At 46.0% G+C, this 27,178-nt stretch overlaps 1 protein-coding gene across 1 annotated transcript; it reads right to left on the bottom strand.

The window, feature by feature from the left end:
• Positions 1 to 24,578, bottom strand: LOC140721491 (uncharacterized). Its single transcript, XM_073036308.1, has 2 exons — positions 23,719 to 24,578; positions 1 to 2,944 (listed from the first exon to the last, which is right to left on the bottom strand). Exons 1-2 carry the CDS (start codon positions 24,223 to 24,225, stop codon positions 395 to 397), a joined length of 3,057 nt encoding a protein of 1,018 aa, XP_072892409.1. The 5' UTR covers positions 24,226 to 24,578; the 3' UTR covers positions 1 to 394.
• Positions 24,579 to 27,178: the final 2,600 nt, after the last annotated feature.

Raw genomic sequence — 27,178 nt, 5'->3', positions numbered from 1 at the left:
GACTCTGCAGGTTGGATGGATCAGTGAATCTCTTCCCACATTCTGAACAGGTGAACGGCCTCTCCCCAGTGTGAATTCGCTGATGACTCTGTAGGTTGGATGGATCAGTGAATCTCTTCCCACAGACTGAGCAGGTGAATAGCTTCTCCCCAGTGTGAACTCGCTGATCACTCTGTAGTTGGGATGACTGAGTGAATCCCTTCCCACATTCTGAGCAGATGAATGGCTTCTCCCCAGTGTGAACTCGCTGTTGTCTCTGTAGGGTGGATGAATGAGTGAATCTCTTCCCACAGACTGAGCAGGTGAACGGCCTCTCCCCAGTGTGAACTCGCTGATGACTCTGGAGTTGGGATGACTGAGTGAATCCCTTCCCACATTCTGAGCAGATGAACGGCTACTCCCCAGTGTGAACTCGCTGGTGTCTCTGTAGGGTGGATGAATGAGTGAATCTCTTCCCACAGACTGAGCAGGTGAACGGCTTCTCCCCAGTGTGAACTCGCTGATGACTCTGTAGTTGGGATGACTGAGTAAATCTCTTCCCACATTCTGAACAGGTGAACGGCTTCTCCCCAGTGTGAACTCGCTGATGACTCTGAAGGTTGGATGAGTGAGTGAATCCCTTCCCACAGACTGAGCAGGTGAATAGCTTCTCCCCAGTGTGAACTCGCTGATGTCTCTGTAGGTTGCATGACAGAGTGAATCTCTTCCCACAGACTGAGCAGGTGAATGGCCTCTCCCCAGTGTGAACTCGCTGATGTCTCTGTAGCTGGGATGACTGAGTAAATCTCTTCCCACATTCTGAACAGGTGAACGGCTTCTCCCCAGTGTGAACTCGCTGATGACTCTGTAGGTTGGATGGATCAGTGAATCCCTTCCCACAGACTGAGCAGGTGAATGGCTTCTCCCCAGTGTGAACTCGCTGATGACTTTGTAGTTGGGATGACTGAGTGAATCCCTTCCCACATTCTGAGCAGATGAACGGCTTCTCCCCAGTGTGAACTCGCTGATGTCTCTGTAGGCTGGATAACTGAGCGAATCTGCTCCCACAGTCTGAGCAGCTGAATGGCCTCTCCCCAGTGTGAACTCGCAGATGACTCTGTACTTGAGATAACTCAGAGAATCTCTTCCCACAGACTGAGCAGGTGAACGGCTTCTCCCCAGTGTGAACTCGCTGATGTCTCTGTAGGGTGGATGAATGAGTGAATCTCTTCCCACAGACTGAGCAGGTGAATGGCTTCTCCCCAGTGTGAACTCGCTGATGACTGTGTAGTTGGGATGACTGAGTAAATTCCTTCCCACATTCTGAGCAGATGAACGGCTTCTCCCCAGTGTGAACTCGCTGGTGTCTCTGTAGGGTGGATGAATGAGTGAATCTCTTCCCACAGACCGAGCAGGTGAACGGCCTCTCCCCAGTGTGAACTCGCTGATGACTCTGTAGTTGAGATGACTGAGTAAATCTCTTCCCACATTCTGAACAGGTGAACAGCTTCTCCCCAGTGTGAACTCGCTGGTGTCTCTGTAGGGTGGATGAATGAGTGAATCTCTTCCCACAGACTGAGCAGGTGAACGGCTTCTCCCCAGTGTGAACTCGCTGATGACTCTGTAGTTGGGATGACTGAGTAAATCTCTTCCCACATTCTGAACAGGTGAACGGCTTCTCCCCAGTGTGAACTCGCTGATGACTCTGAAGGTTGGATGAGTGAGTGAATCCCTTCCCACAGACTGAGCAGGTGAATAGCTTCTCCCCAGTGTGAACTCGCTGATGTCTCTGTAGGTTGCATGACAGAGTGAATCTCTTCCCACAGACTGAGCAGGTGAATGGCCTCTCCCCAGTGTGAACTCGCTGATGTCTCTGTAGCTGGGATGACTGAGTAAATCTCTTCCCACATTCTGAACAGGTGAACGGCTTCTCCCCAGTGTGAACTCGCTGATGACTCTGTAGGTTGGATGGATCAGTGAATCCCTTCCCACAGACTGAGCAGGTGAATGGCTTCTCCCCAGTGTGAACTCGCTGATGACTTTGTAGTTGGGATGACTGAGTGAATCCCTTCCCACATTCTGAGCAGATGAACGGCTTCTCCCCAGTGTGAACTCGCTGATGTCTCTGTAGGCTGGATAACTGAGCGAATCTGCTCCCACAGTCTGAGCAGCTGAATGGCCTCTCCCCAGTGTGAACTCGCAGATGACTCTGTACTTGGGATAACTCAGAGAATCTCTTCCCACAGACTGAGCAGGTGAACGGCTTCTCCCCAGTGTGAACTCGCTGATGTCTCTGTAGGGTGGATGAATGAGTGAATCTCTTCCCACAGACTGAGCAGGTGAATGGCCTCTCCCCAGTGTGAACTCGCTGATGACTCTGTAGTTGGGATGACTGAGTAAATCTCTTCCCACATTCTGAACAGGTGAACGGCTTCTCCCCAGTGTGAACTCGCTGATGACCCTGTAGGTTGGATGGATCAGTGAATCCCTTCCCACAGACTGAGCAGGTGAATGGCTTCTCCCCAGTGTGAACTCGCTGATGACTGTGTAGTTGGGATGACTGAGTAAATTCCTTCCCACATTCTGAGCAGATGAACGGCTTCTCCCCAGTGTGAACTCGCTGGTGTCTCTGTAGGGTGGATGAATGAGTGAATCTCTTCCCACAGACCGAGCAGGTGAACGGCCTCTCCCCAGTGTGAACTCGCTGATGACTCTGTAGTTGAGATGACTGAGTAAATCTCTTCCCACATTCTGAACAGGTGAACAGCTTCTCCCCAGTGTGAACTCGCTGATGACTCTGCAGGTTGGATGGATCAGTGAATCTCTTTCCACAGACTGAGCAGGTGAATGGCTTCTCCCCAGTGTGAACTCGCTGATGACTCTGTAGTTGGGATGACTGAGTGAATCCCTTCCCACATTCTGAGCAGATGAACGGCTTCTCCCCAGTGTGAACTCGCTTATGTCTCTGTAGGCTGGATAACTGAGTGAATCTCTTCCCACAGACCAAGCAGATGAACGGCTGCTCCTTTGTGCGAACTCGCTGGTGATGCATTAGGTCAGATGACTGAGTGAATCCTTTCCCAGAAATTCAACAGATGATCAGCCTCTGCCCAGTGTGGTGTGAACTGACTGGTGTGTCCACAGGTGGGAAGACCAACTGAATCCTTTCTCACACACAGAACAGGTGAATGGCCTTGCCCAGTGTGAACTTGCTGATGTACCTTCAGTTGAGATGACCGAGTGAATTATTTCCCACTGTCTGAGCAGGTGAAAGGCCTTTCTCCTGTGTAAAATGATGGGTTGCCAGTTGGTCAAATGACCGAGTGAATCCTTCCCCACAGTCTGAGCAGGAAGGATGGTCGATAGGATCCCTTGTTCCACTTCTTAAATATCTAGACAGAGACAACAAAACTGGTGTGCCGTGTTTGTGCTTCCTGGAGACAAATTCCTTCTCATTTTTAACCTGTAAAAAGATTTACAAAATCCATCAATGGGTTTAGGACAACATTTCAGATGAGATTACAAGGTTTGATCTGGTATCACACTGATACAGTGAGGTTCAACACAAGTTAGAAGAGATATCATCTCCTGACTGGGCAGAGTGCTGGTTTCTGGAATGACCATCAATTCCCTGATGCTCTTCCTGTCTCTATCAGAAAGGAGCATTTCTGCCATCTCCAATTTGATCCTTAGTTTGACTCTCTCCATTGGTATTATTCCCCCCTCCTGCTGAACTGCATGGGTGCCTGGCCCCACAGTAACTGAAACAGTCTCACGCAAATAGTCTTTCTTGATGTGCATCTGGGATTTTCTTTTATGTATTATTAACTTAAAGTGCCACAGTTTTAACGCCATATAAAAAATTCCTGCTGAGATGAATGGTTGGTCCGCACAGCTGTTAAAAGGACTTAGAGTGAATTTTTGTATTATTGTCACAGTCATAGAAAATTACAACACAGAAACAGGCACTTTGGGCCATCTAGTCTGTGCTGAACTATTTAATCTGCCCACTCCCATACCCCTACCATCCAGGTACCTACACAAAATGTTGAAATCGAGCTTGCATGCACCGCTTGTGCTGGCTGCTCATTCCACACCCTGATGACTGTCTGTGTGAAGAAGTTGCCCCTCATGTTACCCTTAACATTTTACCTTTCACCCTTAACCCGTGGCCTCTGGTTGTAGTTCCACCCAATCTCAGTGGAGAAAGCCAACTTGCATTTACACTATCTATGCCCCTCCATCACAATCAAATCTCCCCTCAATCTTCTACATTCCAAGGAATAAAGTTCATACCAAAGTGCAACAACTCACTCTTGTCTGCATTAAATTCCATTTTCCATTTCTCAAACCATTTTGCCAGCTGGTCCAGATCACACTGCAAGTTTAAATGCTTTTTTGGCATTGACTAGATGGGCCAAAGAGCCTGTTTCTTTACTGAACTTCTCCGTGTTTCTATGGCAGAGAAGCTGGCCAAACTTGTTTGGAAGGGAAAGCGTAGGAGTGACAATTGAGCAGCAGTGGCTGGAGTTTCTGGAGCAATTCGGGAGCTGAGTGATTCCACAGAAGTGGAAGCATTAGAAAGACAGGAGGACACAACTGTGGCTAAAATGAGAAGCCAAAGCCAACATAAATGTCAAAGAGAGGGCAAACAAAAGAACAAAAACTATTCGGAAGCTTCGAGAAACCAAAAGAAGACAACAAAAAAAGTCAGCTGAGCTCAGTGCGTGGAATCATGATTTGTAGTCATTAATGGGTCTCGGTAGCACCCAACAGTCTGAGGCATTTAGAGGAACAAAATATACGAGGCTTCAATTTCTCTTCAAAAGCAAGGTTCCCTGGACCGGTTACCTTTCAACTTTCATTTTGGCAGGCACATACAAACTCTGCATCCTCAAAAATTCACTTCTGAAGGCCTCCCACTTACAGGTACTCCTTTGCCAGGAAACAACCTGTCCCAAACCACACTTGTCAGATCCTTTCTGATACCATCAAAATTGACCTTTCTCCAATTTAGAATCTGAACCCATGGTCCAGACCTCTCTTTTTCTATATTTACTTTGAATCTCATGGCATTATGATCACTAATTTCTGTCACCAGCCCTGATCATTTCCTAACAGCTTATTGCTCACTTCTACATCAGGAACTCTACGTACTGATTAAGGGCACATTTGACAAACTTTACCCCATCTAGTCCTTTTACATTATGGGAGTTCCAGTCAATATATGTAAAGTTAAAATCACTTACTGAATCAACCTTTGTTTATTGACATGGCCTACAATCTACCTACAACTTTGTTCCTCTAAATCCCTCAGACTGTTGGGTGTAAACAAGCCCCTATAATGGCTACAATATCATAATTCCCTGTCCTGAGCTCATCGGGCTTTCCTAAGATGCTTCTTGCATTGTGATATACACAGCTCAGCACATTCATCGCACCATGCTCAACCATTTGATTGCTGACTCTGTCTGAGGTCTGAACAACATCTGACGTGTCAAGAAAACAAACTCCCCCTCATTGTCACAAAAACAAAGGAGCTGATTGTGGACTGCAGGAGGACTGGAGACGGGCTAACCCCTGTTGACATCAAAGGATTTGGGGCTGAGAGGGTGAACAGCTTTAAGATCCTCGGCATAAACATCACCAAGCATCTCACATGGTCTGTACATACCGGCTGTGTTGTGAAAAGAGCACAGCAGCACCTCTTTCACTTCAGATAGTTGAAGAAGTTGGGAATGGGGCCCGAAATCCTGAGGACGTTCTACAGGGACACAATTGAGAGCATCCTGACTGGTTGCATCACTGCCTGGTATGGGAACTGTACTTCCCTTAATCTCAGGAACTTGCAGAGATTGGTGCGGGACAGCCCAGCACATCTGTAGATGTGAACTTCCCACTATTCAGGACATTTACAGAGACAGGTGTGGAAAAAGGGCCCAAAAGATATTGGGGACCCAATTCACCACAACCACAAACTGTTCCTACTGCCACCATCCAGGAAACGGTACCACAGCAAAAGGACCAACAGGCTCCGGGACATCATCTTCTACCAGGCCATCAGACTGATTAATTCATGCTGATACAATTGCATATCCATGTTATACTGACTGTTCTATGCACAAACTATTTATTATAAATTACTATAAATTACACATTGCACATTTAGATGGAGATGTAATGTAAAGACTTCTACTCCTCATGTATATGTATGTAAGAAAGTCAATTCAATTCAAATCACCCTCTCCACTATCTGTCCTGTCATTCTGGCTCCCATTCCCCCTGCAAATCATTTTAACCACATCAGCACCCCCCTCCACCACACTTGCTCTCGCAGCTCTTACAACGAGGATATTAGTCCCCTTCCTGTTCTGTTCCCCTAACTAATGAATCCCCTATCACTCCTTTGACTTTCCTCTGCCAGGTAATCCCCCCAATACTTTCTAAAGTGTTCCACCTGTTGTTGTGTGGGATAGCAACAAGAGTACTCTGTGATGGCTATTTAACCTCATTTCTCTTCCTGACTCTCACCCAGTTTCCTGTGTCCTGCACCTTGGGTGTAACTCACCTCTCTTCATGTCATATCTATCACCCCCTCCAACTGCTGGATGATCCGGAATTCATCCATTTACAGTTCCAACTCCTTAAAATGCAGCTGGATACATATCTTGTAGGTGAGGGCATCAACAACACTGGAGGTCTCCCCACCTTCCCACCAATGTCCCCTCTAATTTGTAATGACAAGTGTGCACATAAATCATGTACCGTGTATTTTTTTTTACCCAGTGACAACCATATAACCATATATAACCATATAACAATCACAGCACGGAAACAGGCCATTCCGGCCCTCCGAGTCTGTGCCGAACTCTTAATCTCACCTAGTCCCACCTACCCGCACTCAGCCCATAACCCTCCACTCCTTTCCTGTCCATATACCTATCCAATTTTACCTTAAATGACACAACTGAACTGGCCTCTACTACTTCTACAGGAAGCTCATTCCACACAGCTATCACTCTCTGAGTAAAGAAATACCCCCTCGTGTTTCCCTTAAACTTTTGCCCCCTAACTCTCAAATCATGTCCTCTCGTTTGAATCTCCCCTACTCTCAATGGAAACAGCCTATTCACGTCAACTCAGTCTATCTATCCCTCTCAACATTTTAAATACCTCGATCAAATCCCGTGTGCAAAAACGTGTGCACAGAGAATTTTATATAGAGAGGTATTCATTTTCACAGCTAGCAAATCACTGTCGATAAAAACTTTGATCTCCTCTGGCTTGTATCGAGTTCATCTGCACTCTCACACAACCTATGTAGCAGGCCTATAGCGGGTTATGAAGGATTTTCTCGCCAGAGCTTTTGCACACTGTCCATATGTGACTTGTTTGCTAAATGACGCTTTAAAAAGTCAGATTTCCAAATTTCACTCCACTTCTTCCCATTTGCAAATTCTCCAGCAACTTTTGCATCACCACAATACAGACAGGTAACAGCAGTTTTCTGAGTTGTACATAAATATTTCCCTTGAACCCTCTCCAGATGACTGACGGTGATGAACTCGATTATGGCAATGCCAATGAATGTGAAGGGAAGGGTAGTAGTCTGTCCCATTGGAGTCTGGCACATTTGTGATGTGAAAGTTACTTGTTGCCAAGGGCAAAGGTTTTTGATATTACCATGTACCCAGAGAGAATGGGACAAAACATGTTCTCACCTGTAGAAAAGTTCAGAACAGGAGGAGGTAGAACAAACAGCACACACACAAAATACTGGAGGAACTCAGCAGGCCAGGCAGCATCTAAGGAAAAGAGTACTAATGCTGAGTTCCGCCGGCATTTTGTGTGTGTTGCTTGGATTTCCAGCATCTGCAGATTTTCTCTTGTTACTGATTGGAGGTGGAACAAAGCTAATTTTCTCTACTGCTGATGCAAAAGATTTTGTTCCCTTCCTCTGAGTTCCTAATCCTTGCATTTAGACAGCTGGAGCTCAGCTCTGTCTGAGAGATCCATCGGTTTCCATTCCCTCATCAGCCGGAAGCTCCCCGGGGCCCGTGTACAGATCGTGGGTCTGAGAGAGAGGAAAGAGGGCAGGACTGTTCCGGGATTGCTGGCCACCGTGACTGGATTTCACAGGAATCGTCCTGAAGTCGGTGTTTAATATAAAATCGGAGAGAATCGATCTTACCTGCGCCCGACATTTTCAAGGCCTGCAGGGTACTGCGCGCATGCGTGATACTCGGGGACGTCATCAGCCTGACGCCTGCGCATTTCCTCGGTGCTTTAGGGCACTTTAGGCGAAATTTTTAACGCACCGCATTATGGGTAATTAGGGTGCCATTAAACATTTCTGCAAGCACCGGTTCATTGTCCATACCTCATTTTTTTTCGTGTGTATAGAAAAATCAGCAGCTGTTTTAACGCAGAAAGTGGCTCCCATAAACAATATACTCAATACCAACGTGTATCTAATGCCAAAGTAAAATGCAGTTAAAAAACACAGGAGATTCTGCAGTTGTTGGAAATACAGAGACGCACACACACAAAATGCTGGAGGAACTCTGCAGTTCAGGCAGCAACTAAGCAGAGAAGTACACAGTCTAGGCATGCTGAAGGGGCTCGGCCTAAACATTGTCTATTTATTCCTCTTCACATTTTCTGCCTCATCTGTTGATTTCCACTAGTATTTTGCAGAAATTAACCACCTTTTTTTCCGGTCAACCAGTTTCCAAATGTTTCTGATGTTTCTTTTGTAGTCATATCCTGCTGGTCTGATTCCTCCTCCTCCTCGTAAACTCTAGACCCCATCTCTCTCTGGAGCCCCAAAGCCTGACTCAGGCTGGCAACTCTTCGGTTTCTGACTCTGCACCATCGAAGATTCACTCGCTAGTCTGCTGTCAGACTTTAGAGGCGCATTGTGTTACGAGACCGCAGGTTCGTTTACTGTGAGTGTCGCTTTAAGTGCCTGAGTGAGGCGGGGCTGTGACGTCAGACACAAGCTGCGGCAGCCTGAGGGAGCGGGAGCGGGAGAGGGAGAGGGAGACAAGCTGTAGGAACTTCAGCGTGTGACTGCTCTAGGCTGCAACTCTTCCATGCCCAAAAGGTTGGGTTGATCTGATCATCGGCACGCAGTGCACAACGGATGTGTGACTGTCACTTCGTATCATCCATATGTGTGGATTTGCTGGAGTATCCTGTGGTATCACTTTTGTGGGCCCTTACCTGGAATCGGGGTGTTCTGTGGTAACCACTTGAAGACGATATTCCTCTGACTGTCACCTGGTGATATTTCTAAGAGGATTTCGGAACTAATCGACGGATAAGATCTTCAGCGACTGTTGTTTCGTTTACCCAGCGTGGAATGTGTGTGGAATTCTTCGTAATTGCCTTCTCTCTACATGTTCGTGTGGATTTACAAATCTCTCCTCTCACTCACTTTTTCCGTGGATTACTGAACTTTTCTATTTTACCATCTTAAGACTTTAAGCATTGTTTCCCAAGCTTGATAGTTTGGGAGCTATATATATGCATTACACTGTTAACTTCTGTTTATTTCATTTAATCTTTTATATTTGGAGCAGATACTAATGAAGATAGTGGTTTTAACATCGAAACCAGACTCCGTTAGTGATCTGTTGCTGCTGCTACGTAACAAATCCAACAACCCAGCTGTCTGAGGCACAGTCCTTTAAAATTGGTGAAAATGACCCAAAACGTTGAAAAGAGCAGGGAAGAAGGAGTTTAACCAACTTCGTCCAGAGCCCTGAAGAACGTCAAAACCACAGTGAGCTCATCGTCTTATTCAGCCTGGAGAAATTCATGCAGGTGTATAAGATGATGAGAGGCATTGATCGTGTGGATAGACAGAGGCTTTTTCCCAGGGCGGAAACGGCTAACACGAGGGGGAATAGGTTTAAGCTGCTTGGAAGTAGGTACAGAGGAGATATCAGAGCTAAGATTTTTAAAGCAAAGAGTGGTGTTTGTGTGGAATGCACTGTCAGCGACGGTGGTAGAGGCGGATACAATAGGGTCTTTTAAGAGACTCTTAGATAGGTACACGGAGCTTAGGAAAATAGGTGGCTATGCAGTAGGCATTTTCTAAGCATTTTCTAGAGTAGGTTACATGGTGGGCAACCTGTCATCTCAGGGAGAGTGAGAGGGGAACGGCAAGGGTAGATTTTCATATACAGATATGGAACAGAAATATGGGCAGGGACCAGATGGGCCGAGTGGCCTCCCTAGTTTGCTTCGTGAGTTTGGTAGAGACAGTAAGTACCTGAGACACGGGACTTGATACAGAACTGATTTATCTTTCACAGATCCACAATATTAAACACCAGTCTAGTTTAAGGCTAACATCAGCAGAACAGACTTCTCCAATGCTCAGTGACCAGGTTTCAGTCCTGGGTGCGATAAACAGCCGCAAGAACTGCAGAATCTGTCAGTAACAGTCCCTCATGAACCTGCAGCTGCCTTCAGTCACCGTGATGGTTAAACATTTAACACAGGACTCCGCCTCTCGCTCATGGACATGTAAGACACAGTCGATTTCTGTCCGCCGTTAATCTCTCCCTTTTCCGACTTAAACTTTGAAATTTCAACTTTATTCAGTGGGATCTATAGAGCAACGGTTATAATTATGGCCCCCAGAAAAACAGAGGATTCAGGTGCTGCGTTATTTCCATTGGTGCGAAGCGATGTCAATTACTCATTACACCCAATAGTACAGGAGAAACAGCCGAGAGATCGTCTCCCCCGCTTCCTCGGCGGGATAAACCTCAAAGTAAATGTCCCGCTTTTTGATTTCTTTCCATTTCTTCCCGCTTCTGAAGCGTCCCCTGCGGCCGGAGTCTGATGTATCGCTGAGAGGTAGGAGGAGAACACTGGCCGAATCCCCGGGGACGGAGGGAATGAACCCAGCAGGGAAAGGAAGGGGGGGGGGCGGTTGCATTTTATTGGAAAGATGGAGTGGTGGCGAGCAGAGGGATTCACCACATTGGGGGTCAAACCGGCAGTCTATTGACCTACAAGTGGGGCCAATGGTCCGAGCAAAGTGGGGGGCGAATGGACCCGTCCAAGGACTTATTGAATGACAGGACGGTTTGGAGGGGCCGAGTGGTCTTCGTCTGTTCTGGTAGTCGGTCTGTTTAAAGACCCTTCCTGGGCCTGTAAGATGTCCCAGTGGGTGTTGTAGGGACCAATACTTGGAACCCAGTTGTTCCCAAACTGTGTCCACTATTTGGCTAAGAGACCAAATCTAACATTTCCAAATCAGTTATTGACACAAAATGCATCTTCATAGAAACCGTACAGCACAATTCAGGCACTTCAGCCCACTATTCTGTGCCGAACATGTCCTTAACTTAGAAATTACCTAGTGTTACCCATAGCCCTCTAGTTTTCTAAGGTCCATCTACCTGTCCAGGAGTCTCTTAAAACACCCTATCGGTTCAGCCTCCAACACCGCCCCCGGCAGCCCATTCCACACACTCACCACTCTCTGTGTCAAAAAAACTTTCCCTCTCATGTTAGCCATTTCAGCCCTGGGAAAAAGCCTCTGACTATCCAAACGATCAATGCCTCTCATCACCTTATACACCTCTATCAGGTCACCTCTCGTCCTCCATCGCTCCAAAGAGAAAAGGCCGAATTCACTCAACCTATTCTCATAAGGCACGTTCCCCAATCCAGGCAACATCCTTGTAAATCTCCTCTGCACCCTTTCAATGGTTTCCACATCTTTCCTGTATTGACGGGACCAGAAATGTGCACAGTACTCCAAGTGGACTCTGACCATGGTCCTATATAGCTGCAACATTACCTCTCGGCTCTTAAACTCAATCGCACGGTTGATGAAAGCCAATGCACCTTATGCCTTTTTCTTTTTAAATCTTTGTATTAATTTTTAAGCAAACATAAATGAAACATGAATACAAAGTGTTTGAGAGTACATAGTTGATAGTTTAAGTAGACATTCAAATATATAATAATCAATATATATAGCCTCCCAAACTCATAGTATTTATGAACAAAAGAAACAAAAAGACCTTATGCCTTTTTAACCACACAGTCAACCTGCGTAACAGCTTTGAGTGTCCTTTGGACTCAGACCCCAAGATCCCGCGGATCCTCTACACTGCCAAGAGGCTTACCATTAATATTATATTCTGCCATCATATTTGACCTAACAAAATGAATCACCTCACACTTATCAGTGTTGAACTCCATTTGCCACTTCTCAGTCCAGTTTTGCATCTTATCAATGTCCTGCTGTAACCCCTGACAGCCCTCCACACTATCAACAACACCTTCCCCCCAAACTTTGTGTCATCAGCAAACTTACTATCCCATCCCTCCACTTCCTTATCCAGGTCATTTATAAAAATCACGAGGAGTAGAGGTCCCAGAACAGATCTCTGAGGCACACCAGACATACAGACAGATATCCTTTATTGATCCCGAGGGAAGTTGGGTTTTGTTAGTCACACCAACCAATAATAGTGTAGAAATATAGTAATATAAAACCATAATTAAATAATAATAAGTAAATTATTCCAAGTGGAATAACACTCCCAGGGAGGAGTTGTAAAGTTCGATGGCCACAGGCAGGAATGACTTCCTTTGACGCTCAGTGTTGCATCTCGGTGGAATGAGTCTCTGGCTGAATGTACTTCTGTGCCTAACAGGTACCTTATGGAGTGGATGGGAGTCATCCACTAGTCCACTAGTAATAGACCACTAGTCACCGACCTCCATGCAGAATATGACCCGACTACAACTATTCTTTGTCCTCTGTGGCAAGCCAGTTCTGGACCCACAAAGCAATGTCCTCTTGGATCCCATGCCTCCTTACTTTCTCAATCGGCCTTGCATGGGGTACCTTGTTAAAGCTCATCTGAAAATCCATGCAAACACCATCCACTGCCTCTGCATTATCTATCTTGCCTGTTATTTCCTCAAAATATTGCAAGTGATTTGTCACACATGATTCCCTGCAAAGGAATTCTGCTGACTTTGTCCTACTTCATCATGCCTCCCCAATTACAGTACCCAAAAAACTCACCCTTAATACACCCGAACATATTCCTGACCACTGAGATCAGACTAACTGTCCTATAATTTCACTGGACAACAATTTTGTTTTTTCAAAAGTGTTGCTTCCTCAGAATTTTTTTGTTTATGATAAACAGCTTGAAGATTAACACGAATATAATTTAAGACTACTTGTATCACGCAGGAATTTGGAAAAACGACAAATTAACTTATTGAACATATTGTCTTTAATTGCATAATGGTGCTGCTGCTTTGCAATAGTGCAACCAAGTAAAAAAATATTTTGTTAATGATTTTCATTCGTACTCAGTGTCTGAGGCTTCTCGCTTAAGTGCCCAACACTAATTTGCAGCACACGAGGAGGAAGATGGGGAATCTGTCTGCAGTGAGGGGTTGGAGGGAGACTCTTTTGATAGAGAAACAGTGGACATCCTCACCCCTCCTGAGAAATCCTCAATTATACCTGTGAAGGAGATCAGAGAGTTCATTCTCACCTCTGAGGGTGCAAAGCATCGGCCTAAACTAACCTCGCTTCGCTGGTTTAGCATTCCGAGGCTGGTGAAGTCCCTGCGAGTCATCCTCAGACGGAAGGGGAAGGGGAAGAGGAATGCTGTGTCGGGGAATGACAGGCGGCAGCTGAAATCCTTTCTGGATGACCTGGTGAGGGACATCAGAGAGGGAAGCAGCCTCGTTCCTTCGGGAGACGGTGGGTCACAGGGTGGCGTTGGCACCACTCGGGCCCGGAAAGCAAAGAGCATTTTTGCTTTCTTTCTGGATAGTGCGACTGAGGGCGCCTCCGCTCTCACTGGGAAGGGTACTGGTGCTGAGGCCCAGTCTGTTCCCAACATGAAGCTCACTGTAGCTGGTCTAAATTTGAATGGTAGCTGGGGTTCTCTCTGAAGATAAAACACTCTCGCAGTCTTCAGTGATGTGAGGTATACGGTGAGTTTCCTGTAGGGAACCCATACCATCCCGGGGGACGAGTCCGCTTGGCTCCTGGAGTGGCAGGGAGGGGTCTACATGAGCCACCTCAGCTCCAGCTCTAGCGGGGGTGGCGATCCTGTTGGCCTCGACCTTCCAGCCGGAAATGGTAAAAGCTCAGGATGTCGAGCCTGGCCGCCTGCTCCATCTGGCTGTGCGCCTGGATGGTGAACCTCTGCATTTCATCAACGTGTATGACCTGAGGGGCGGGGTGATGCGGATGCGTCTATTCCTTATTCCGTCAGCTGTCCACTCTACTGAGCTCCATGGATCCTGGGGGTGGGGACATCAAATGTACCTTCGAGGTGGGGAACCTCTGCAGTCTCCAGCGCGACACAGCGTCGGCAAAGAAGCGAAAGGAGTTAGTCGGCCCCTTTGACTTGGTGGACGGCTGGCGGGATCTACATTCTGACTCTGGAGCCTTCTCGAGAAGGTCTAGAGGTGGAGATTCCCGAATAGACCGCCTCTGTGTCTCTCAAGCGTACAGCTCCCCCGCGACGGCAACCTGCATGCGGCAAATGTCGTCCTCGAACCATCACCTTGTGTGGATGGAATTTGCTCCTCTGCACTCTGAGGTGGGGCCGGCTGGTGGAGTCGTGGCATCAGCGCCAGACTCCGGAGCGAGAGGTCCCTATTTCGAATCCAGCCAGATCCCTTGCACGCTTAACTCGACCTCGTAAAAATAAAACTGGGGAATACTAAACTCGACCTCGTTAAAATAAAACTGGAGAATGCTATAGAAACGAAAAGATCGGCGCATAATGCTTGTCATGACGGCGCCCGATGCATTCTTCTTCTCCGGATCCGGCACGGGCGCTGTAAGAACCAGCTGCTGGAAGACAGCCGGCTCCGCGTCTTGTTCCGAGCGTTCTAGGTCGCCTGGAGGGAAAGACGGGTAACTGTTTTTATGTCGGGAGTACACTAGTAGGTCGACAAAGAGGCGGGGCTCTGAGACTGAGCGGTTTGAGAGAGCGTTGCTGGACCTAGTGTATTGAAGGGGTCGTGACTGTCACGTGACAGCACTGCCCACTACCTGGTCGGAAGGCACGTCACCTGCCAATCAAGGTTTGACCCCTCCTCGCCCATCAATACACTGTTACGGACCCGCAAGTTTCGTTCACTGTGGACTGTCACTTTAACAGAGCGCTTCAGTGAGGCAGGACTATGATGTTGTTCACTGACCGACTCGCAGCTTGTTTACCTTTAAAACAAGGACACAGACAGTCACCGTCAGAAGAAGAGAGAGAGAGAGAGAGAGAGAGAGAGAGAGAGAGAGAGAGAGAGAGAGAGAGAGAGAGAGGGGGGGGGGAGGGAGGGAGGGAGAGAGAGAGAGAGAGAGAGAGAGAGAGAGAGAGAGAGAGGGAGGGAGGGAGGGAGGGAGAGAGAGAGAGAGAGAGAGAGAGAGAGAGAGAGAGAGAGAGAGAGAGAGAGAGAGAGAGAGAGAGAGAGAGAGAGGAAGGAACCTGGAGAAGGCAGCAGTTCCAGCTTGTCGAAGCTGGGGATTTGGAACTCTGCTACACCCACAAGGGTGGGGTGATCATCGATCCGGTGCACATCCGATGTGTGGCTGTCACTCCGTATAATCCAAAGGAGTGGATTTTGGAATGTCCTGTGGGGCGACTCGAAGTTAACCCTTGCCTGGGTGTGTGATGTGGTAACCCCTTGAAGACGGCATCCCTGTGACAGATCACTCTGGTGGTAATTCGTGTGTGGATTTGGAACGGTTCGACGGAGGATCTTCCAGCACTGGTTTATTAATTACCACAGTGGAACCCGTGGAATTCGGCGTAATTGCCTTCTCTCTACGTTTTACCCTGGGTTACAAATATCTCTCTCCCATCATTTACTCCGTGGATGAACTGAACTTCCATGCTTTCCCATCTATAGACTCGAAGCCTTGTTCCGCCGAGCTCAATAGTTTGGGAGTTACATTTACACACACCTACACATAACAGTGTTAATTTTTGTTTATCTTGGTTAAGTTGCTATATTATCAGTAGACACTAATAAAGATAGTGGTTTTAACATCCGGGCACTCCAGTGACCACTGCCGGTGGTGCCGCTAAGCTGGGGGCTCCCTGGAGTTTGAACGGGACCCGCTAGATTTGCGGCCACCGCGCCTACCTGTGGCTTCTCGCGAGCTGGTCCGGCTGTTGCTTTATGTGCCATATGTGCTGCCCTTTATCCACCCCCTGAACGATCTGGGGGAGCACCCGACACACAGCGGCCACCGGGACAAGAGGGCCATCACGGAGGCGGAGAGGTTCTGGACGATAGCCTGTCCCAGATACGGCACGGCCCGATTGTCCCATGAGGTGATCCAGATTACCAGTGTGCTCGGGACGCCGGCCAACGAGATGGCCTCACCCGAACGGCGACAGAGCTGGCGGCCGCCAGGATGGTCACCCTGCAGAATCTATAGGCCCCGGATTACCTACTGGCGGCTGATGGTGGTACCTGTGCAGTGATTGGTAAGGAGTGCTGCACGTTTACCCCTGACGTGTGGAGCAACATCACCCACTGGGCTGCTCACATTCGGGACTCGGTGGCTAAAATTCAAACATTGAGGGACCAGCTCCTCCGGCACGACACCTCATGGGGAAACTGGTGGCCGTTTGGGTCCCTGGGCAACTGTCACCCACTGGTCGATTGCATTCATTCTCGTTATCATCGCTGTGTGTATATTATGCTGTGCTTGCCAAACTATTCAGAACACGTCTGCCTTTTTTCAGGCCTGTACAGTCACATACAGCGTTAACCTTAGAAATAGTTGAGTGTAAGACTTCCATTAAGATATATTACTTTCCTTCTCACTCTGTTACATGTAATGCTTGGCGAGTGGCGTGGATCCGAGTTATGGATTTTATTGGACGGGGTCGTGACAGTCACGTGACACCACAGCTCACTACCTGGTCGGAAGGCACGCCACCTGCCAATCAAGGTTTGACCCCTCCTCCCCATCAATGCACACCCCAACACTGGCCCCTTTAATTAGCTTTGTACTTGGCCTCGAGCAATTGGCCTTTGTAATCATCGTAACTCTGCTGGTACAGAGCCATTGGCCCCCCTGTGAATTACCAGGGCGGGACCCTCCAGCCTTGCTGCACTATAAAGGGTGCCACGTGTGCTGGACCCTTTCCCTTTGCCATCTCCGAGGGACCACCCTACTTCACCCCAGGCTGAGAACCGTGGAACGGAGCTGGAGGAATTGTTGGTGAGCTGTGTATTGAATACTGTTGGGAGCGTTGATTACTGTCCCTAATAACATAGAGCCGAGCCTGCACAGAGACAAGGGGTGGAGAGTATCGTATTGACTTTTCCCTTGGTTGTGTGTGCGCGTGTACTTTGTCCCCAGGCGATCTTCCCACATTCATTAGTAATTGACCGTGTGTGTTTTATTGCCGATCCGACTTTCCCCACGACTGCTGTAAATTGTGTGCATGTTGCTTCAGTTGCCATTTTCCCACGCTTGCCTTCTGTAAATAAAATACTTTACTGCCAAGACTGTGTGTCCGAACTCCTTGCCTTTGAGACCTACCGAATCTGTTTCCCCACTTACCACACTTGCTCACCCAATTTACATTGTCTACGTTCATGCGATATGGGTGTTGTTTAATCGGTTTGGCTTGACCAATATCTATGTCGTGTACTGCGACCGTGGTTTGCTTGGGAACATCGGGAAATAAATCTTTAAACTTCAGAATTAATTCCTTCAGCTGTTGTTCTTGTTTTGGTTGCAGATTAGGCAACTTGTTAGCAATGTTTTCTGGAACAACCGAGTTCATGAGCCTAACTGGGACCACGTTTGGCTTGTGAAAAGTCTCAGACGAGTCAATTGTTTCATTCTCAGGGTTGCCAGATTCATATGTTTTGACAACAACACTCACAGACGGTGCCTGCCTGTCAAAAAAAAAGGCTTCATCATATTTATGTGTAACACCTGTGTTAGTTTGCGTCGGTCGGGTGTTTTAATAACATAATTCACATCATTAATTTGAGAGCCTATTTCATACGGTCCGTTGAATTTCGCCTGAGGTGGATTCGTCAACATTGGAAATAGGCAAGCACCTTATTCCCCACCTGGTATTTTCTTTCACAAGCCCGCTTATCAAAGCAGCACTTCATTTTGTTTTGAGAAATCTTTAAGTTTTGTCTCGCTAGAGTACAGGCCTGGTGTAGTTTATTTTTGAACTTCAAAACATAGTCTAACAAGTTAACATCAATCCCATCAATCCACTGTCCCTTTAACAAGGTCAAAGGTCACCTCACTCTGTGACCAAATACAAGTTCAAATGGACTAAATCCCAGTGATTCCTGGACCAACTCTCTTACTGTGAACAAAAGCAAATATATTCCTTCATCCCAGTCTTTTCCATTTTCAACACAGTGTCTTTTTTTGGCGTGTGCGTGCGAGAGTCCGATGATGTCTTTTTCAAGCCTTTACAAGGCACGGAGCGAGAGAGAGAGAGAGAGACAGTGTGGAACGCATTATGTCTTAATAATTGTTTTGAGGGTAGAATGAAATCTTTCTAGAACCCATGATGGAATGCGGATTATGTAATTTGTTTAGCTCCCAGTTCATAAACTACCTGCTGGAATAATCCAGATGTAAAATTACTTCCTTGATCAGACTGGATTTCTTTAGGCAAACCAAATCAAGTAAAAAAACTTGGTAACAGCCTTCGCCAGGTTTTTAACTTTAATATTTCTGAGAGTTATTGCCTCTGGGAATCTGGATGCAGTACACATAATAGTTAGCAAATACCGATGGCCAGCTTTAGCCTTTGGCAATGGGCAAACTCAATCCAGGATAACTTTAGAAAAGGGTTCACCGAATGCAGGTATAGACCACGGTGGGGCCTCCTATCAAACCGACACTGACTTGACAAGTGTGACAGGTTCTGCAAAAGTTCACAACATATTTCCCCAAATTAGGCATGTAGAAGTATTTCATAATCCTGTTTACAGTTTTATTCACTCCAAAATGTTGACCTAAGGGCATACTGTGAGCCAAAGTTTAAATTTCAGCCCTATAAACTTTAGGAACTACAACTTGGTGAACAATTGCCCATTCCTCATTCGCTGGTATAGCAGGTGGCCTCCGCTTCCTCATTAACACTCCATCCTCCAGATAATACCCTACTGCCACTTTCTTAATCGCATCATCTGAGAGAGCTGTTTCTTTCAAAGCTTCACTCTCAGGGTCTCGGTTCTGTTCTGCTATAAACTCCTTCCAAGACAGGGATAAATCTTTCTTATCAGACTTACTACCTGAATCCTGTTGAAACAATGAAGGCAGAAAAGTCCCTGACAAGTCATCATAACCTGAATCCTGATTTTGGCTATCACGGGTATCAGAATTATGCTGCACAGATCCGTCTGGGTCGGCAGACTTTTTAGCCATACTGCGACTTACTGCGCAGGAAGGATAAATGTTAAAATCCATCTGTGGGTCGTCAGTGGTTGGCTTAGTTGTCAACTGCACTGCAGGAACAACTTTACCATCTGCCAGGTCATTCCCTAACAGCAAAGTAACATCTTCCACCGGTAAACTGGAGCATAATCCGATCTTAACAGGTCCCGAAACCAACCCTGACTGTGAAGTTACCTTGTGCAATGGCACAGAAACGATACCGACCCCAATGCCTTTAATAAGATTTACCTCTCCAGTGTTAGTCTCATCACCAAACTTTAGGACACTGTCTAATATAAGTGACTGAGAAGCCCCAGTATCTCGAAGAATTTTCACTGGTACTGGGGTTGACCCTTCCTTTACTAATACAAACCCATCTGACATAAAATGATTGAATCCCTTCTTAACTCAGTCAGACCTCTCAGTCCTTAATTGAGCCTCAACAGAATGTTCAGAACCCTGTGGGTTTATAGGTGCTTCAACATACTGAACACAGGCATTCGGGACTGCCTCCTTTTCCTTTTTCTTCTTCAGGACAGAACAATTAGCCATCATATGACCAGCTTTCTTACAATAGTAACAAGTGAGACCAGAATATTTCTCCTTCAACTGTTTCCCTTCATCCTTACTCTTGTCACTGGTCCCAGCTTCAATTTCTGGTTTACCCCTGCTACTCTTTTGGAAGCTCTTATTCTGGGTAAACTTAACCTTATGAGTTAAAACAAACTCATCTGCTAATCTAGCAGACTACTGCAAAGTGACAGTATCCTTTTCATCTAAATATGTCTTTAGGTCATCAGACACTCAGCTTTTGAATTCTTCAATTAAAACCAACTCTTTCAAGCTGTTAAAATCATCCTTCACATTTTTACATGTGCACCAGCAGTCAAAACACACAAACTTCTCATAAGCAAATTCCATATAAGTCTAGTTCACAGATTTCCTCAAATTTCTAAACATTTGCTGTATGATTCTGGGACCGACTCGTAAGCTTTGAGCACAGACGGTTTCACTATGTCATATCACTATGTGATAAGGTTCCACACGGTAAGTTTATTCAGAAAGTCAGAAGGGATATTTGGCCAGGTGGATTCAGAATTGGCTTGCCTACAGAAAGCAGACAGTCGTGGTGGAGTGAGTATATTTTGGATTTGAGGGTTGTAACTAGTGGTGTCCCACATGCATCGGTACTGGGACACTTACTTTTCGTGATTTTTATTAACGACCTGGATATGGGGGTAGAAGGGAGGGTTGACAAGTTTGCAGATGATACAAAGGTTGGTGGTGTTGTGCATAGTGTAGAGGATTGACAAAGATTGCAGACAGACATTGATAGGATCCATGAATGGGCTGAAAAGTGGCAGATGGAGTACAACCCGGAGAAGTGTGAGGTGGTGCAATTTGGAAGGTGGAACTCCAAGACAGAGTACAAAATAAATGGCAGGACACTTGGTAGTGTGGAGGAGCAGAGGGATCTGGGGGTTTATGTCCACAGATCCTGAAAGTTGCCTTACGTGTAGGTAGGGTAGTTAAAAACGCTTTATGGAGTGTTAGCTTTCATAAGTCGAGGGATAGAGTTTAAGAGTCGCAAGGTAATGGTGCAGCTCTATAAAACTCTGGTTAGGCCACACTTGGAGTACTGTATCCAATTCTGGTCACCTCACTATAGGAAAGATATGGAAGCATTGGAAAGGGTACAGAGGAGATATATCAGGATAATGTCTGGTTTAGACTGCATGCATTATGATCAGAGATTAAGGAAGCTAGGGCTTTACTCTTTAGAGAGAAGGAGGATCACAGGAGACATGATAGAGGTATACAAGATATTAAGAGGCATAGATAGAGTGGGCAGCCAGCGCCTCTTCCCCAGGGTACCACTGCTCAATACAAGAGGACATGGCTTTAAGGTAAGGGGTGTGAAGTTCAAGGGGGATATTAGAGGAAGGTATTTTTTTTAACTCAGAGAGTGGTTGGTGTGTGGAATGCACTGCCTGAGTCTATGGTGGAGGCAGATACACTAGTGAAATTTAAGAGACTACTAGACAGGTATATGGAAGAATTTAAAGTGGGTGGGGGATATATGGGAGGCAGGGATTAAAGGTCGGCACAACATTGTGGGCTGAAGGGCCTGTGCAGTGCTGTTCTATGTTCTATAATCAGCTGCTTCATCAATTATCAAAGCAGAATAGGCTTGCTGAGCCTTCCCCTTAATTACACTATGTAAGAGAATAGGCCAACCCTCTTTTGGCCACTTTAAACTCTGAGCAACCTTCTCAAAATACTGGAAGTGTTTATCAACCTTTGCCTTGTCAAATGGAGGTAGCAATTTAACTTCCCAACTGGCCTCAAACTTATCACCAGAGTGTAACACTAGACCCCTTTGCTGTAATCTCTCTATCTTTTCCAGCTGGAACAGCCTCTGTCTTTCTGCTTCCTCCCACTGTTTTACTGCCTCTTCTCTCCGTTTTTCTGCCTCTCTAGCTTTAAACGGCCTCTGCCTTTCCGCAGCCTCCATCTTTAATTTTTGTCATTTGTATGGGAGCTCAAGCTCACTAGGTTTACTTTCAGGAAACACCTCCAACACCTCCACTTTAAACACACCGTCAGATACATAATGTTCAGCGATTATCCTCTGCATCAGTGCCCTCCTGATTATAAATTTCACCTCAGCAAGTTTTAACCTTTTTAGCAATACCCAACAACCCAGTCCTTCTGGCGTCCTCTAATGCCTCAGAGGTTGGCCCTTCCAGATATCTATCAACATCCATTGCTGCTGATTTTCCACCCACAAATAAATCAAAATTGATTTCCCCAATGAAATCGATAATTAATCAATACGCCCCCAAATCTATTCATATCCTGGACACAGGCCCCAATTTTGTTACGAATCGTCCCACTTTAGAAAAGAACCAGCAGCAATAGACTACACCTGAGTCTGTTTTTGATGTTAAAACTATCCTTATTAGAATCTCATTGTAATTTAGTAACTTAAGCAAGATGAACAGAAGTTAACAGTGTTATGTGTATATATGTGTGTAAATAGAACTCCCAAACTATTGAGCTCGGGGGGAACAAGACTTGGAGTCTTGAGATACTAAAGTATGAAAGTTCAGTTCAACCACGGAATAGGTGATGAGAGAGAGATATTTGTAATCCAGGGTAAATGTCGAGAGAAGGAAATTTTGTCGAATTCCACAGGTTCCATGGAGGTAAAATGGGAGAACAGTCACTGTAGATTTTATCTGTCATTGTTCCAAATCCATATATGAATTATCACCGAAAGTGACTTGTCACAAGGGGTATCCTCTTCAAGTGAATTACCACACCACGCCCAGGCAAGGGTTAATACATTCAGTGGTCTTCACAGGATACCCCAAATCCGATCCACTCCTATGGATCAAACGAGATGACAGAATCGATAATTAACCCACACTTGTGGTCATAGGAAAGATCCAAACAGTGACTCTTGGCCACGAGTTCCCTGGTTTCAATCCTTCCATTTTTCCTCCTTCATCTCTGTCTGACTCTGAGTGTCTGTGTCCTTGGTTAAAACTAAACAAGCTGCGAGCGATGTAAACAAGCAGCAAGTCATACTGATTCACCTTCTTAATCTCTCTCTCTCTTAAAATGACAGTCCACAGCAAATGAAACATAGGGATTCATAACAACGGCCACTCCCCAGTGTGAGCTGACTGGTGTGCCAGTAGTCGGGATGACTGAGTGAATCCTTTCCCACATTCTGAGCAGGAGAACGGCTTCTCCCCAGTGTGAACTCGCTGATGACTCTGTAGGGTGGATAACCGAGTGAATCTCTTCCCACAGACTGAGCAGGTGAACTGCTTCTCCCCAGTGTGAACTCGCTGATGTTTCTCTAAGGTGGATGAATCAGTGAATCTCTTCCCACATTCTGAGCAGGTGAATGGCCTCTCCCCAGTGTGAATTCGCTGATGACTCTGTAGGGTGGATAACCGAGTGAATCTCTTCCCACAGACTGAGCAAGTGAACGGCTTCTCCCCAGTGTGAACTCGCTGGTGTCTCTGTAGGATGGATGAATCAGTGAATCTCTTCCCACATTCCGAGCAGGTGAATGGCTTCTCCCCAGTGTGAACTTGCTGGTGTCTCTGTAGATGGTGTAACTGAGTGAATCCCTTCCCACATTCTGAACAGGTGAACCACCTCTCTCCAGCATGAACTCGCTGATGTACTTTCAGTTTAGATGATTTAGTGCATCCCTTCCCACAGTCTGAGCAGGTGAACAGCCTCTCCCTAGTGTGAACTCGCTGATGTACCAGTAGGGTAGATGAATCAGAGAATCTCTTCCCACAGACTGAGCAGATGAACGGCTTCTCCCCAGTGTGAACCTGCTGATGCCTCTGTAAGGTGGATGACTCAGTGAATCCTTTCTCACATTCTGAGCAGGTGAGCGGTTTCTCCCCAGTGTGAACTCGCTGGTGTGCCAGTAGTTGGGATGACCGAATGAATCCCTTCCCACACTCTGAGCAGATGAACGGCCTCTCTCCAGTGTGAACTCGCTGATGACTCTGTAGGGTGGATGACTGAGTGAATCTCTTCCCACAGTCTGAGCAGGTAAATGGCTTCTCCCCGGTGTGAACTCGCTGATGTACCAGTAGAGCAGATGACTCAGAGAATCTCTTCCCACAGACTGAGCAGATGAATGGCTTCTCCCCAGTGTGAACTCGATGATGAACTTTCAGTTTATATGAGCCAGTGAATCCCTTCCCACAGTCCAAACAGGTGAATGGCCGCACACCGGTGTGAACTCGCTGGTGAGCCATTAGGTCAGATGACCGAGTGAATCGTTCCCCATAAATTCCGCAGATGACCAGCCTCTGCCTATTGTGAACTGACTGGTGTTTCCACAGGTGGGATGACTGACTGAATCCTTTCTCACACACAGAACAGGTAAATGGCCTTGCCCAGTATGAACTTGGTGATGTACCTTCAATTGTGATAACTGAGTGAATCCATTCCCACTGTCTGAGCAGGTGAATGGCCTTTCTCCTGTGTAAAATGACGGGCGTGCCAGTTGGTCAAATGACCGAGTGAATTCCTCCCCACAGTCTGAGCAGGAAGGATGGTCGATTGAATCCCCTGCTCCACTTCTAAAATATCTGGAAAGAGTCAACAAAACTGGCATGCCATGTTTGAGATTCCTGGAGACAAATTCCTTCTCATTTTTAACCTGTAAAAAGATTTACAAAATCCATCAATGGGTGTAGAACAACATCTCAGATGAGATTAATTGAGTTGCCAATGTTTGATTTGGTATCACACTGTTACAGTGAGGTTCAACCCAAGTTGGACAGAGAAATCATCTCCTGACTGGGCAGAGTGCTGGTATCTGGAATGACCATCAATTCCCTGATAATCTTCCTGTCTCTATAAGAATGGGGCCTTTCTGCCATCTCCAATTTGTACCTTGGCTGAGTTGAACTCTCTCCATTGGTATTATTCCCTGCTCCTGCTGAGCTGCATGGGTTCCTGGCTCCACAGTAACTGAAACAGTCTCACGCAAACAGTCTTTCTAGATGTGCAGCTGGGATTTTCTTTTACGTATGATTAACTTAAATTGCCACAGCTTTAACGCCATGTAGAAAATTCCTGCTGAGATGAATGGTTGGTCCACATCTGTTGAAAGGACAGAGTGATTTTTTGTATTATTGTAACAGTCATAGAAAATTACAACACAGAAACAGGCCCTTTGGGCCATATAGTTTGTGCTGAACTATTTAAACTGTCCACTTCCATACTGCTAACATCCAGGTACCTACACGAACATCTTAAATGTTGAAATCGAGCTCGCATGCACCACTTGTGCTGGCTGCTCATTCCACAGCCGGATGACTGTCCGTGTGAAGAAGCTTCCCCTCATGTTCCCCTTAACATTTCACCTTAAAACCCTTAGCCCATGGACTCTGGTTGTGGTCCCACCCCATTTCAGTGGTAAAAGCCAGCTTGCATTTACACTATCTATGCCCCTCTATCACAATCAAATATCCCCTCAATCTTCTACATTCCAAGGTATAAAGTCCTAACCTGTTAATATTTCCTTCTAACCCATGTCCTCCAGACCTGGCAACATCCTTGTGAATTTTCTCTGAACTCTTTCAAAGTCCTTACATCTTTCCTGTAGGTTGGTGACCAAAACTGCACACGATACTCCAAATTAGGCCTCACCAATGTCTTCTACAAGTCAACATAATATCCATTTATTGTTGTCAGTACTTGCTTCATGAAGGGCAATGAGCTAAAATCTTTCCTTCATCTCTATCTAACTGTGATACCACTTTCAGTGAATTAAGGACTTGTATACCCAGGTACCTTTCTTCTACAACACTCCTCCGTGCCTGACCAGTCACTGTGAAAGACCTCCCTTAGTAGATCATACCAAAGTGCAACAACTCACACTTATCTGCATTAAATTCCATTTTCCATTTCTCAAAACATTTTCCCAGCTGGTCCAGATTGCACAGCAAGATTAAATGTTTTTTTGGCATTGACTACATGGGCCAAAGAGCCTGTTTCTGTACTCAACTTCTCCATGTTTATATGGCAGAGAAGCTGGCCAAACTTGTTTGGAAGGGAAAGGGTAGGAGTGACAATTGAGCAGCAGTGGCTGGAATTTCTGGAGCAATTCAGGAGCTGAGTGATTCCACAGAAGTGGAAGCATTAGAAAGACAGGAGGACACAACTGTGGCTAAAATGAGAAGCCAAAGCTAACATAAATGTCAAAGAGAGGGCAAACAAACAACAAAAACTATTCACAAGCTTTGAGAAACCAAAAGAAGACAACAAAAAAAGTCAGATGAGCTCAGTGCGTGGAATCATGACTTGTAGTCATTAATGGGTCTCGGTAGCACCCAACAGTCTGAGGCATTTAGAAGAACAAAATATACGAGGCTTCAATTTCTCTTCAAAAGCAAGGTTCCCTGGACCAGTTACCTTTCAACTTTCATTTTGGCAGGCACATACAAACTCTGCATCCTCAAAAATTCACATATGAAGGCCTCCCACTTACAGGTACTCCTTTGCCAGGAAATAACCTGTCCCAAACCACACGTCAGATTCTTTCTGATACCATCAAAATTGACCTTTCTGCAATTTAGAATCTTAACCCCTGGACCAGATCTTTCTTTTTCCATATTTACTTGGAATCTCATGGCATTATGATCACAAATTCTGTCACCACCCTGGATCATTTCCTAACAGCTTATTGCACACTTCTATGTCGGGAATTCTACGTACTGATTAAGGGCACATTTGACAAACTTTACCCCATCTAATCCTTTTACAGTATGGGGAGTCCCAGTCAATATATGGAATGTTAAAATCACTTACTGGAACAACCTTTGTTTCTTGGCATGGTCTGCAATCTCTCTACAAATATCTCTAAATCCCTCAGACTGTTGTGTGTAAACAAGCCCTATAATGGCCACAATATCATAATTCCCTGTCCTGAGCTCATCAGGGTTTCCTACAATGCTTCTTGCATTGTGATATACACAGCTCAGCACATTCATCGCACCATGTTCTCAACCATTTGATTGCTGACTCTGTCTGAGATCTGAACAACATCTGACTGGTGTCAAGAAAACAAACTCTCCCTCATTGTCACAAAAAACAAAGCAGCAGGAGGAATGGAGACAGGCTGACAGCAAAGGATCTGGGGCTGAGAGGGGTGAACAGCTTTAAGATCCTCGGCATAAACATCACCAAGCATCTCACATG

This window comes from Hemitrygon akajei, unplaced genomic scaffold (assembly GCF_048418815.1).
Source record: "Hemitrygon akajei unplaced genomic scaffold, sHemAka1.3 Scf000057, whole genome shotgun sequence".
NCBI lineage: Eukaryota > Metazoa > Chordata > Chondrichthyes > Myliobatiformes > Dasyatidae > Hemitrygon > Hemitrygon akajei.
The sequence above is the reverse complement of the archived record's forward strand: the minus strand, read 5'-3'. Positions and strand labels throughout refer to the sequence as shown.